Source organism: Schistocerca americana, chromosome 10, assembly GCF_021461395.2.
Source record: "Schistocerca americana isolate TAMUIC-IGC-003095 chromosome 10, iqSchAmer2.1, whole genome shotgun sequence".
Lineage (NCBI taxonomy): Eukaryota > Metazoa > Arthropoda > Insecta > Orthoptera > Acrididae > Schistocerca > Schistocerca americana.
Window position 1 is genome coordinate 170,501,863 of NC_060128.1, and position 14,645 is coordinate 170,516,507.

A 14,645-nucleotide genomic window follows, 5' to 3' on the forward strand; every position below is an offset into this window, starting at 1 on the left:
TGGGGTGGGGTGTGGTGGACGAGAAAAGAAGAGGAATGGAAATAACTACACCATGTATAGGGCTGGCATGGGAGCAGAGAAGAGGATTAAGTGGATGAAGGCCAGAGACTAGTGGAGGTTGAGAAAAGATGGCAGGGTGGGGTTTACAAAAACCAAGGGTATGTTGCAGGGAGAGTTCCCCAGAGCTAGTGTTGGTGGGAAGAATCCACGTGGCAGAGTATGCAAAGCAGTCGAAGTTGAGCACACAGTGTCGTGTAGCATGCTCGGCAATCACCTAGGTGTTTTCTTGAGTATGAACCATGGGTCAAAAAGAATCAGAAGTGGAATAGAGACAGACAAGGATATTTTGTATAGGTTGGGTAGGCAGCAGAATACCACTGTGGGATGGATGGAGAGGATATTTCTCATTTCAGGCACAACAAGAGGTAGTTCAAACCCATTCAGGTTGGTGCTGAGTCATTGGAGGGGGGAGCTCTTTTGAGGCCAATCAGCATGTGAGAGAATTTGTAAATAACTGGGAAGATATGGCATGGGAGATCTGTTTGTGGGAATACAGTGTGTATGGCAATTTTGGGCTGTGGAAACCTCGACGAGAGCCTCAGCATATTTGGAGAGGGATTGTGTCATTGCACATGCGCCAAATATGTGAAGCAATGCTGCACAGAGGACTTCTTGGCGTGGAATGGGTGGCAGCTGTTGAAATAGAGGTATTGTTGGTGGGTGATAGGCTTAAAGTGGAAAGAGGTACTGATGGAGCCATCCGTGAGGTGGCGATCGACACTGATGAAGGTGGCTTTTTGGGCTGAGGAGGACCTGGTGAAACAAATAGGGGAGAATGTGCTGCAGTTCTGAAGGAATGTGGATAGAATGTCGTCTCTCTCCATCTTAATTCATATTGTTCTTTGCCCACCCGAGCTTTTTCATTGTTTGATTTTGACTAGTAGAAATCTTTTTTTATTTCTTTGTCTGTATCAATCTACTTATAATAATTTCCTAGCTTCAGCTGTTATGTATGATCTGATGTGAGAAATATGAATAATCAGCAAAATCACATGGCTCAGCTACTGCCCTAATTGCGGAAAAAAGCAGAATGTCATTACAATCACTGCAAAGGGGGGTGGAAGTAAAATCGAAATGCGAGTCTCCAAGGCTAACAATCAGCGAGTCCAACCGCCAGCTTTTACATCCTTCAGGATGTCGCAGCCAGATCAATGGCTTAAAAGCTCTTGGTTTTGTGGCCAAGTACTTTGAAATCAGACAGCTATTTGTTTAACTTCAGTTGATTATTTTATTGTGTGATGGTATTGCAGCTTCTATATTGGCGCTACAAAATCATGACAATCAATTATAGATATAATGCTTGTAACCATATGTACTTTCAACAATGCAAGGAAAACAGGATTAGCGTCACTATTGTTCAACTGCTGCTAAAATAAACTGTAAAATTCTAAAAGTGTGTTGAAATTAAAGACATCGAAATAAAAGATTTATTTAATGCATTTTATTTAAAGTTTTCACAAAAAATGTGTAACAGTTCTGTTTAATTTTATAATTCTCTCTATATAAAAACAAAGTACATAAACTAATCAGTATATACACTCTATAAACCGCTGCTCAAAAGAACACGCCACCCGTAAAACAAAAAAACCCACTGGGTCATGAGCTGTTACTGTTTGAAAGAAGCAATGTGAAAAGAACAGGCCAAAGATCTTGTCAGTGCATAAGTCATCCTTGTGGCAGAGAAATATCACTCACATATAACACAGATAACCCAACTTGATGATGCTCACAACCAAAACGACAGTGATGTTCAATTTGTAGTCCAGCAAGTTGGTTTATCTTCTCTCCATTATGTAGAGCACTGGATAATGATAAAGTACTTTACACACAATGTTTTTACTGATCTGATGATTAAATTGTCCCTCAATATTCTTGAATAAACTGTTGACAACTGTTAGGCTGAGCATTGTGTTGCTCCTTTCAAACCCTAGCCGTTGTCACTACACAGGTACTTTTCTGGTCCTGTCTGATACTGCATGTGAAACAGCTGATGATGGGACAAGGTTACCACAATTAAACAATTGGAAACAGTAAAAACTGAATTACTTAAGAAAGACTGAAATACTTTCGATTAGGCTAAATAATAAATAAAAGCAAATGCATAGTTCACGGCACAGAAAATGGGACTAGACAAAAATCCATGTAAAATGTTTCTTTTAATACAAAATTTGTGTTTTGTAATGTGTAAAACATTAACATTAAAATACATGTAAGGAAGAGTAGTATTATATTATGTAAAATTATTCACGTTTCATTAAATTACATCAGAAAAACTAATTACTTCTTCTTAAAAACGTAATGCGCCATTCCAAGGAAAAAGAAAATGGTCCCCAATTTCCATATTTTATCACTCTCAAAACTGCTCTTTTCCCTTCTAACATCAAAACTTACAAGCAATGACACACAAGCATTTGCTACTCTGCAACTGAGACAAAATTTCACCATATAAAGGAACACCATTGATTTAAAACCAATGTTACATCAAGGTTTTAATATTACTAGCTTGTGTGTTAATGAATGTCAGATGGAAGAAACAGTCTTCTAGTACTGTAATTTGTGAAGTGCAATGAACCTTTGACATTTCATATATAGGTTACATTAACTGCAGTACAATCCCTATCATTTTCTTTCCATAGGCATACATACGAATGGCCACATATATTGTTGTAGGAAATGTCAAGTACCAGAAACTTATTTGTACTCACAGCTTTCGTCTATAATCAAATAAATTATTTTCAATACTTTTTTTAAGCAGCTGTAGCAGTAATAATTGATTTTGTGTTTCAGGGTGTAATATTAATCGTATTCGGTGTATCATAATTAAACACACATCTCAAGGAATATCATTGTGTGCCCCAGAAACTAATTTTACATTAGTGGCAACCTGTAAACTGTTTACATAAACAAAATGAACACTATGGTGGGTATCAGAACAAGAAATTAAAGGAGTACAATATTGGGAGAACAAAATGCATATCATCAATATTTCTTTTCTTTTAAATAAATACTTTGTACAAAACAAGCTTTGCATGATTCTATGTACTGTCCTTACAAACACAAATTAAATACAATCTGTACAGTCACAAAATGGGACACATGCCTCGACAGTGCTTGCGGGCAACTCTTTATACTGTCACTGGCATACAGGTCCTGGCACAGTGCTGTGGAGAAGTGTTTAGCCGCAGCCACTCTGAGCACTGCTGGCAACCTGTTTCTTCGCTAGAGGCCTGTGGTCGTGCTTCGTCTGCTCGTGACGGAACTCACATCCCGTGTCGCGGAGGGGTGGCTTCTTGTGAGAGCAGAAGTTGCTAGGAGGGCTGTGGGCTGTGCAGGCGCAACTCCGAAGCTGCCCCCAGTCTACGGTGCCCTCTCTATGACTTTTCGCTCGTGGCGTGCACGACGCCCGGTTTGAACCTCGGTAGGCACAGTCCAAACTTGGACTCGATACCGGCAAAAATAGGCAGTGCGACCTGGTAACCTCCGATGTGGTCCGGGTTTGTCGACTTCATTTCGTCAGCCACGCCGGTTGCGGGTACGTTCAGCTCCGACCCCGCTGGACGTCTGGATTTTGAAATTACCAGAGAAACAGGAATACACAATTTAGACATAATGGCAATGAACAAGTAAAAAGATTGATTACAAATGAAATTATCAGCAGGTAAACAATCAATATTTATATGACATTCAACCTTTCAGTATTCATAATGATACTGACAGTGAAATATATTAAAAAATTTAAAATGTCATTCATAAGGCAATATCTATCATTAGGCACCAATGCCTGCAGATGTACTGTTATTCACACATATTACAATGAGATATTATTTTCTGTCTCAAATGACCCCACATTTAAATAAATTTAGTGCAATATTTTACTTTATTTTTGTATAAAACCATGACATTTAATTACTAAATTACTGTCTCAAATTCAAAACTTCTATGTATGTTGAGAAATGAACCTGCATTACAAGGGGACAAGATTTAATGACCACTGGAAATACCTGCTTAATAACCTACATACACCAGTTACATAGGGTGCAAAAAAACAATCTGACCAAAAGTGTAGGGCAGAAACACATCAAAAAAAGGAATCTGACTTGGTACTAGAGGTCGCAGTTGCATATTTTTGCCTGAATGTAACTGAAATCTCACATATGGATATCTTTACTCAAAATGAAAAGTAATACACAGAAAATATATATGTAAACAAAATATTTGGACTAACTAATCCTCACAACAAGAAAAACTTAATGCATCACATGCATATGTATCATACTCAGCTGACACACTACAAAAAAGTCAAAGTAAATGAAAAACGAGTATTCTCTTGTAAACAGACCTGTCATCACTTAATTAACATGAGTATGTCGTATAAAATGTTCAAAATGACCACCATTTTCACACTGGCATAGAACATAACAATGATGCACAAATTTGCAAGTTCTCTGAAATACATTAGTAGTAGTATGAATTATTTCTGCTGCTGCCATAAGATGAGGCGCCTAGTCCTGTTCATCCTCAAATGGCATTGCATACACGCTCTCTTTCCGGGTACCCCAGAGCATAACATTCAGTGTGTTCAGTCTGCAAACGTGGAGGCCACTATGATGGTCCATCTTGTCTGATCCATCTGCAGCAAAGGTCCTGATTAGGTGATATCAGACAGCATGTGCAAAATGTCGAATTGTGCAATCATGTTGGGACCAAAGGTTCTGCCTAGCTCCAAATGGTACATCCTCCAGTTGTTGTTGTTGTGGTCTTCAGTCCTGAGACTGGTTTGATGCAGCTCTCCATGCTACTCTATCCTGTGCAAGCTTCTTCATCTCCCAGTACCTACTGCAACCTACATCCTTCTGAATCTGCATAGTTTATTCATCTCTTGGTCTCCCTCTACGATTTTTACCCTCCACGCTGCCCTCCAATGCTAAATTTGTGATCCCTTGATGCCTCAAAACATGTCCTACCAACCGATCCCTTCTTCTAGTCAAGTTGTGCCACAAACTTCTCTTCTCCCCAATCCTATTCAATACCTCCTCATTAGTTACGTGATCTACCCACCTTATCTTCAGCATTCTTCTGTAGCACCACATTTCGAAAGCTTCTATTCTCTTCTTGTCCAAACTGGTTATCGTCCATGTTTCACTTCCATACATGGCTACACTCCATACAAATACTTTCAGAAACGACTTCCTGACACTTAAATCTATACTCGATGTTAACAAATTTCTCTTCTTCAGAAACGATTTCCTTGCCATTACCAGTCTACATTTTATATCCTCTCTACTTCGACCATCATCAGTTATTTTACTCCCTAAATAGCAAAACTCCTTTACTACTTTAAGTGTCTCATTTCCTAATCTAATCCCCTCAGCATCACCCGATTTAATTTGACTACATTCCATTATCTTCGTTTTGCTTTTGTTGATGTTCATCTTATACCCTCCTTTCAATACACTGTCCATTCCATTCAACTGCTCTTCCAAGTCCTTTGCTGTCTCTGACAGAATTACAATGTCATCGGCGAACCTCAAAGTTTTTACTTCTTCTCCATGAATTTTAATACCTACTCCGAATTTTTCTTTTGTTTCCTCCAGTAGTGCAGGCAATACTTGTTGCAAAAATACAAGGTATGTGTGAGTATTCAACCTTTGAGGTAACATGTTGGGGCCAATGAGTGAGCCATTCACAGTTCCCACTCACAATTACAGCAAATCACTCTTGATGATGATGGACATACATTGCATGAGGGTTTTGTAGTGTGTGAATTGGGAATGCCTTCACAGGTAAAGCAGTCCTAATCATTTTTGGAACTAGTCACTCAGGGAAGTCGCCTCAACCCACAGCTCGTATCTTTTGCCACTGGACATTCCAGGTGTGATGATGGTCCATGCCATGTTCACAAGCTTATATTTTAACTAAAGTTCAGTCTTGATCACAACACTTATGTCTCAATAACATAGGTTGTGATCGAGACTTAACTTTAGTTAAAATATAATACTCTATTGATCACTGTTTCCAAAAATGTTTACCAAAAATGTTCACAAGCACTTCATCCGGTACTTGTCATTAGATCTTGCTCTATCTATGTGATGTAAAACATCTTCGTCAAGCTGAACTGTACGAACAGTGTGTCTCCTGCCTGTATCGTGCTTATTAGCCTGCAAAGAGGCCTCCCCCCCCCCCCCCCCCCCCCTCTCTCTCTCTCTCTCTCTCAGCTGTCAGAGAAGTATTTTTCTGAGACAGATTACAGTGTGTATAAAGTTCCTGGTAAATCCTACAACCTGCCCTTGCAATGCCATGTGTAGTGCCATAGACCACAAGAGCATGTCAATTAATTCATGCCATGTGAAACCATATTCCACGTTGCTGCTTCACAACACTCACTCACTCATTGGTACCTACTCTAGTCAGATAGCTCTTCCTACTAAAAACAATGAAAGGATACTTAAAATCAATGTTTTGCATTGCACTTCAATCACTTGTAACAACAGTGAGTACAGTGCAATTTTATTTACATCTGGAAAATACAAACAAATTTCAGACTTGAGACCATCTCACAGCCAGAGCTGTTGATGACACATGTAGAAACGTAAATGTGCAACCCCTAGTTCCTACACTCAAATTCTTTCGTTTGATGCTGTCTTCTTGCCCTACACTTCTGGTGAAATTGTTTTTCTGCACCTTGTATATAAAACTATACAGAGCACGATTTATGTTAGGAAATTATGCTTACAAATAAAATATACAGAGCACCCTAAAAATTGGCTTTTTTCAAGTCCTTTTATTTTTTAAATAAATTTCAAAAGCTTTGGAGGACCTCTGAACAGTCTGACATGGATAAATTATAGCTATTTTGTTATTTTTGTTAGAAAGTTTTAACATGTACAGAAAAAAAAACAACCTAATACCACATGAGGCCATAAGGCTAAAATACATCACTGAAATAGAGAAGAATTAAAGGCGTGATCAATTTAGCAAAATTTCACAGCATGTACACTGGACCACTGTTTCTTACTTTAATTTGAGATTATCTCAATTTATTCCAGAAAATACTCAATACTTTTTCAGTGGAAGCAGCAGTAGTTCAAGATAAGTATCCCATTGTCATTTTATTTAAACCTATAAACACTGACTGTATATAACATGTGAATCACAAATGCTCCGGTGCAAAATATGTACATAAGTATGTGAGACAATTTTAGTATTTACATTTAAGAACAAGCTGAAGCAAACTCACTAAGCCTACACTATGTCTGTCTTGTGATCCGAAATCAGCTAATAAATAAATCAGCAGTGAACTTGCAAAAAGTTAATGCACTTTCTTTCTCATGTAATTATCCATTCCCTCCATTCTAATATTCTCCAACATGCACTGCAGTTTTTGAAACATTATTAGAAATGCCAAAATAAATATGTAATAAAGTGTTCCAAAACGCAATACATAAAGATTATTTTAGGGAACAATTGTCTACATTCTGTAGGTCTTTGATTTAGCTTCCACAATTACAACTAGCTATACAGTATATGGTCAGAACACTGAAAAAATCCAACTGCTGCAACAACAGCAAAACAAGTTTAGGAAAATCTTTATTAAACAATTAAATTGCTGTATGAAGGTATCAAAAACTATAATAATGTATAATTTCAGAAAAAAAATAAAACCTCACTAATTCTATGACGGAAACACTGGAAATGAGGAAAAGCAACCATTCGTCTAATGCATGTGTCACACTGGAAAAAGTAACATACATACATAAATGTATATAAAAGGAAAAGTCACATGAGAAAACTTTAAAATTACAAACTGACAAAGTGACTGACCGTCAATTTACTTCAAGAGGCAAGGTGCTACTGTATGCAGTACTTAGAATTTTGCCTTCCGAAGTGTTGGCCAGTCATTCTGTCTACTTGTGATTTTACACGCATATGTATGGTCACCCATCCACACATTACAGTAGATAAATCCCACCATGAATGAGTGTGTTCAGGGATATGAAATGAGCAAGGTTTGAGATTCACAGGCAGACGCAATATTGCAGGCTACTTCTGTGATGTATACGAATGACAAGTTGTAACTCTATCTAATATATTCAAATTATTAATTATGGGAATCACTTGCAGACCGCTTTTTTTAAATGTTTTACGGATTATGGTGGTATACATATTCATAGAAATGCAGCTATTTTCAAAAGAGTTGCTGCTTTTTTCCTTACATTACTCTGCTGCTTTGCTTGTCCACCACTTCATCCTAAGTGTTAATGACACTTATTTCACAGATTACTGTCAGCTGCCTATATTCTTGTAAAATTAAAACCTGTATAATATGAGCATTTGAGCTCAGTGGAATTAAACCCTTAAGTTCAAATATTCTGAAAACTATAGGAAAAGTAGCTAGTAAGATGGTTTCTAACTGCATATTTTAACATGATGTACCATATGCGTACAAGAAAAAAAAATTCTTGGATTTCCAGGTTAAAAACGCACTTTTTCCCCCACGTGAAAAATACACTTCTTCCAATGTGAAAAATACACTCTCCCATGATAAATGACAATATACTTTCCCTTGGAGCTGTAAAAATAAAGGTTTTATTCACCAGCATGGAACTTCAGAGACTGAAAAAACTCAGCAAAAACAAATATTTTGGAAAGATCTGTGATGTGCAGCAATGTTTATGCTCCATATTTTCATATAACAATACACAGCATATTTTTGTATTTGTATTACGAAAGTATAGATTTGAAACAGCATGTCAGTTTCTGAAGCATTGAAATCGAGATTAACATGCACTTTTTGAAGCCAATCATAGCTCATGTCACATGATCTTGCCAGCCAATGACTGCAGATATTCAGAGAATGGGACATGTGACGTAGTCAGCCAACAGCAACATCACTGTTAAGTAGTGTGAACACACAGATAGGAAAAGTTAACAGTTTGAATAAAAGTACATGGTGTAGCTACAAGAAAAGTTGAGCTTTCACATATAATATTGCTCTTTTTTGCACGTGTTATACTTTAAAATACATCATCAAATGTGCCACTAAAATTTTAAATAATGACAATGTCTGGTGTTCTGGGCTTGAAATTCTTCTAAGTGGCTAATCCACAGTGTGTTAAGTTTTAAATGAGAGTCAAACGCTCTGTGATTTAAAAAAATTCATTGCACATTCGCACACTTAACATAATTCATCTTGCGTAAAAGGAAATTTACTTTGAAACTAACGGTTTTCAAAGCACCATTTGCAATATTTTCCCATGATCTGTTAGAAATAGCTTCATTTCAGCAGTTGCCAGAGAGCGACAGAGAACAGACATTACTGCTTGTGGGCAGCTACAATGATGCAGGAAGCCTGTATGTATGTATATAGTATTAAGAGATCTTACATGACATCATAAAAGAAATACGATACTCCAAGAGCATCAGAATTTTGAAAACCATACTAAAATGTATAATTTGGCTTAAAGTGCAAAATCATATGTCCATATTCACAATAAAGTAGGCCCCAACCTGATATTAAGGTTTTCAGTGCGGTTTTCGGGATGCAAATTTTCTTGGTGGACCACTACAGTATTATCTCATGTTTTGTTCTTTATTATGGCATAATTCCATACATGCCATTAGATTAAAACGTGCACTTGAAATTCAGTGAACAACTGAAACTAGCCAATAGTTCAGAATGAAACACTTCACTTCTGATAAACTGACTGCCTATGGGGAGAAGATTAATAAAAGCTGCATTTATTTAAGCAAACTAACAAAAATAACTTCATTATTATGCAAGGCGACTGACTGCTAAAAATGTGGAAATAAATTAAAACCAGAAAACTGAAACTAAAAACGTGTTAGCCTTCCGTAATTATGTGAATGAATTTTAATTCACTTGACAGCTCCCAACCACAGAAATCCATTTTGTTTTAATTTGATGTGAGAAGCGTAAATTAAGAGGAAACAGCAAAACCACTTAACTTGGTGACTGGAAGACTCAGTTTTGTGTCGCGTTAATGAAAGAGTGTTCAAATAATGGAAAGTGCAGTTTGGAATAAAAACAATATTATGAAAAAAATAGTCCCCCATTCGGATCTCTGGGTGGGGACTACTCAGGAGGATGTGTCATCAGGAGAAACAAAACTAGTGTTCTAACGATCAGAGCATGGAATGTCAAATCCTTTAACTGGGCAGGTTTCTGGGAAATGGATAGGTTAAAGTTAGACATAGTGGGAATCAGTGAAGTTCAATGGCAGCAGTAACAGGGCTTATACCCTGGTGAGTTCAGGGTTACATATACAAAATCAAATAGGGGTAATACATTAGTAAGTTTAGTAATGAAAGATAAAATAGGAATGTGGATACGCTAATACGAACAGCGTAGGGAACATGAAGCCCACACCCACCACAGTAGTACAAGTTTACATGTCAACTAGTACTGTAGTTGATGAAGAGATAGAAGAAATGTATGATGAGAGAAAAGAAATTATTCACATAGTTGAGAGAGATGAAAATTAACAGTGATGGGGGACTGGAATTCAATAGTAGGGAAAGGAAGGGAAGGAAAAACCATAGGTGACTAGGTGAATATGGACTGGGGAAAGAGGAAGCCACCTAGTAGAATTCTGCACATAGCATAATTTGATCATCACTAGCGCTTGTTTTAAGACTCATCAAAGACTGATGTATATGTGGAATAGACCTGGAGACATAGGAAGGTTTCAGACTCATTATATAATGGTAAGAGAGGTTTTGGAACCGGATTTTAAATTTTAAGACATTTCCAGGGGCACATGTGGACACTGACCACAATTTATCGGTCATGAACTGTAGACTGAAACTGAAGAAATTGCAAAAAGATTGAAAATTATGGAAATACAATCTAAATAAGTTGAGAGAACCAGAGGTTGTTGAAAGTTTTAGAGGTAGCATTAGGTAATGCTTGACCAGAGCATGGGAAAGGAATACAGTAGATGACGAATGTATAGTATTGAGAGATGACATAGTGAAGGCAGCAGGGGCCCAAAAAGGAAAAAAAGACGAGACTTAGTAGAAATCCTCGAATAACACAGGGGATATTGGATTTAATTCACGAAAAGAGAAAATATAATAATGCAGTAAATGAAGCAGGTGAAAGTGAATACAAATGCCTAAAAATGGTCAAACAGGGATGGCTACAAGAAAATGTAAGACTTTACGAGAACGTACCACGACAGAAAAGATAAACATCATCTACAGGAAATCTAAATAAGCCTTTGTAGAAAAGAGAAGCAGGTGTATGAATATCAAGAGCTCTGAGGGAAATACAGTCCTAAGCAGAGGAGGGAAAGCTGAAAGGTGGAAGGAATATATAGACGGTAGGTACAAGTAAGATGTACTTGATGGCAATATCATAGAAATGGAAGAGAACACAGATGAAGATAGGGTGGGAGATACGATACAGCAAGAAGAATTTCACAGAGCACTGGAAGACCTAAGTCAATACAAGGTCCTGGGAGTAGAAAATGTTCTGTCAGAACCACAGATAGCCTCGGGAGAACCAGCCATGACAAAACTCTTCCATCTAGTGTGCAAGATGTATGAGACAGGCGAAATACCCTCCGACTTTACGAAGAATGTAATAATTCAAACTGCAAAGAAAGCAGGTGCTGACATGTGTGAATACTACCAAAATATTAGTTCAATACGTCACTGTTCACTGTTGCAAAACACTAACACAAATTCCTTACAGAGGAAGAATGGAAAAACTGGCTGAATCAACCTCCGGGAAGATCTGTTTGGATTCCGCAGACATATAGGAAAACACTAGACAATACTGACCCTATGACTTCTCTTACAAGAGAGGTCAAGCAAGGAAATGCAAACCTACATTTATAGCATTTGTAGACTTAGAGAAAGTTTTGACAATGTTGACTGGAGTACCCTCTTTGAAATTCTGAATTTAGCAGGGACAAAATACAGAGAGCAAAAGGGTATTGACATCTTGTACAGCAACCATACAGTAGTTATAAGAGTCAATGGGCATGAAAGGGAAGCTGTGGTTGAGAAGGGAGTGACACAGGGTTGTAGCCTATCACCTAATGTTATTCAATCTATACACTGAGAAAGCAGTAAAGGATACCAAAGAAAAATATGGAGTAGGAATTAATGCTCTGGGAGAAAAGATACAAACTTTGAGGTTTGCCAGTGACATTATAATTCTGTCAGAGATAGCAAAGGACTTGGAAAAGCAGTTGAACAGAATGGACAACATCTTGAAAGGATATAAGATAAACATCAACAAAAGCAAAGTAATGGTAATGGAATGCAGTCTAATTACATCATCAGGTGATGCTGAGGGAATTGGATTAGGAAATGAGACACTTAAAGTAGTAGTAGAGTTTTGCTATTTGTGCAGCAAAATAAGTGGTGGTGGTGGTTAGTGTTTAACGTCCCGTCGACAACGAGGTCATTAGAGACGGAGCGCAAGCTCGGGTTAGGGAAGGAGTGGGAAGGAAATTGGCCGTGCCCTTTCAAAGGAACCATCCCGGCATTTGCCTGAAATGATTTAGGGAAATCACGGAAAACCTAAATCAGGATGGTTGGAGATGGGATTGAACCGTCGTCCTCCCGAATGCGAGCAAAATAAGTGATGATGGCTGAAGTAGTGAGCATATAAAATGTACATTGCCAATGACAAGAAATGCCTTTTTGAAGAAGAGAAGACTGTTAACATCGCATACAGATTTAGGTGTCAAGAAGTCTTTTTCTGAAAGTATTTGTATGGAGTGTAGCCATGTATGGAAGTGAAACATTGAAAGCAACAGAACAGAAGCTTTTGAAATGCAGTGCCACAGAAGAATGCTTAAGATCAGATGGTAGATCACATAACTAATGAGGAGGTGCTGAACAGAAATGGGGGAAAAGAAAATTGTGATACAACCTGACTGGAAGACTAGATCAGTTGATAGAGTACATTCTAAAATATCAATGGACCATCAGTTTAGTATTACAGGGAAGTGTTTGGGGGGTACAAATTGTAGAGAGAGACCAAGAAATGAATACAGTAAACAGATTCAGGAGTAGGTAGGCTGCAATAGTAGGTGAAGAGGCATGCATAGCATAAGAGTAACATAATGGAGTGACTGTGGGGAAACTCTAACAAACAAGAGACAAAACGAGTGTTCAAAAAAACAATTAGGACCATTTTAAGAAGAAATACCTCTGAAACGTGCAGAAACTGTTTCAAGAATTTAGGTATCTTAACTTTTTCATCGTTGTATATGCAAAACAATAATGTACATCACAAAAAGTAGTGAGGACTGGATTACAAATGCTAGTGTACACACCCACAATACAAGAAGGAAGAATGAAGTACGGAGCACACCCCACCGACTGGCAACGCCAGAAAAAGGACCCCAGTACTCTGGTATCAGACTACTAAGAAGTCTGCCCAAAAACTTGCAAGATAGTGTACTTCACAATGACTTTCCAAAGAAACTTGAAGACTCTCTCATTGAAAAAGAGTTTTACAGTGTTGCAGAATGCTTATGCCATTACATTTGTATATATTGTTATTCATTATCAATGATGTAAAAATGTAAGCTAAAGGTGTAGAAAAATAAGTGATAATGAATGTTAATACTTTGACATGTCCTATATTACACGTACATTTACTGTACACAATGTAATCTTACAGGATCAAATAAAATTCAATTCAATTCAATAGAGAGCTGCATCACACCAGCCTTTAGACTGAAGACAACAACATGTTGTTGTTGTGGTCTTCAGTCCTGAGACTGGTTTGATGCAGCTCTCCATGCTACTCTATCCTGTGCAAGCTTCTTCATCTCCCAATACCTACTGCAACCTACATCCTTCTGAATCTGCATAGTGTATTCATCTCTTGGTCTCCCTCTATGATTTTTACCCTCCACGCAGCCCTCCAATACTAAATTGGTGATCCCTTGATGCCTCAGAACATGTCCTACCAACCGATCCCTTCTTCTGGTCAAGTTGTGCCACAAACTTCTCTTCTCCCCAATCCTATTCAATACTTCCTCGTTAGTTACGTGATCTACCCACCTTATCTTCAGCATTCTTCTGTAGCACCACATTTCGAAAGCTTCTATTCTCTTCTTGTCCAAACTATTTATCGTCCATGTTTCACTCCCATACATGGCTACACTCCATACAAATACCTTCACAAACGACTTCCTGACACTTAAATCTATACTCGATGTTAACAAATTTCTCTTCTTCAGAAACGCTTTCCTTGGCACTGCCAGTCTACATTTTATATCCTCTCTACTTTGACTATCATCAGTTATTTTGCTCCCCAAATAGCAAAACTCCTTTACTACTTTAAGTGTCTCATTTCCTAATCTAATTCCCTCAGCATCACCTGACTTAATTTGACTACATTCCATTATCCTCGTTTTGCTTTTGTTGATGTTCATCTTATATCCTCCTTTCAAGACACTGTCCATTCCATTCAACTGCTCTTCCTAGTCCTTTGCTGTCTTTGACAGAATTACAATGTCATCGGCGAACCTCAAAGTTTTTATTTCTTCTCCATGGATTTTAATACCTACTCCGAATTTTTCTTTTGTTTCCTTTAC

At 37.7% G+C, this 14,645-nt stretch overlaps 1 protein-coding gene across 4 annotated transcripts in view; it reads right to left on the reverse strand.

The window, feature by feature from the left end:
• Positions 1-1,479: 1,479 nt before the first annotated feature.
• LOC124552730 (calcium-binding mitochondrial carrier protein Aralar1) overlaps positions 1,480-14,645 on the reverse strand; it is a 719,518-nt gene continuing 706,352 nt past the window's right edge. For all 4 annotated transcript variants that reach the window (XM_047127069.1, XM_047127068.1, XM_047127071.1 and 1 more), the window contains one exon: positions 1,480-3,621. In XM_047127069.1, the coding sequence (XP_046983025.1) occupies positions 3,432-3,621 (190 nt within the window). In that variant the 3' untranslated portion in view covers positions 1,480-3,431. The remainder of the gene's footprint in view (positions 3,622-14,645) is intronic.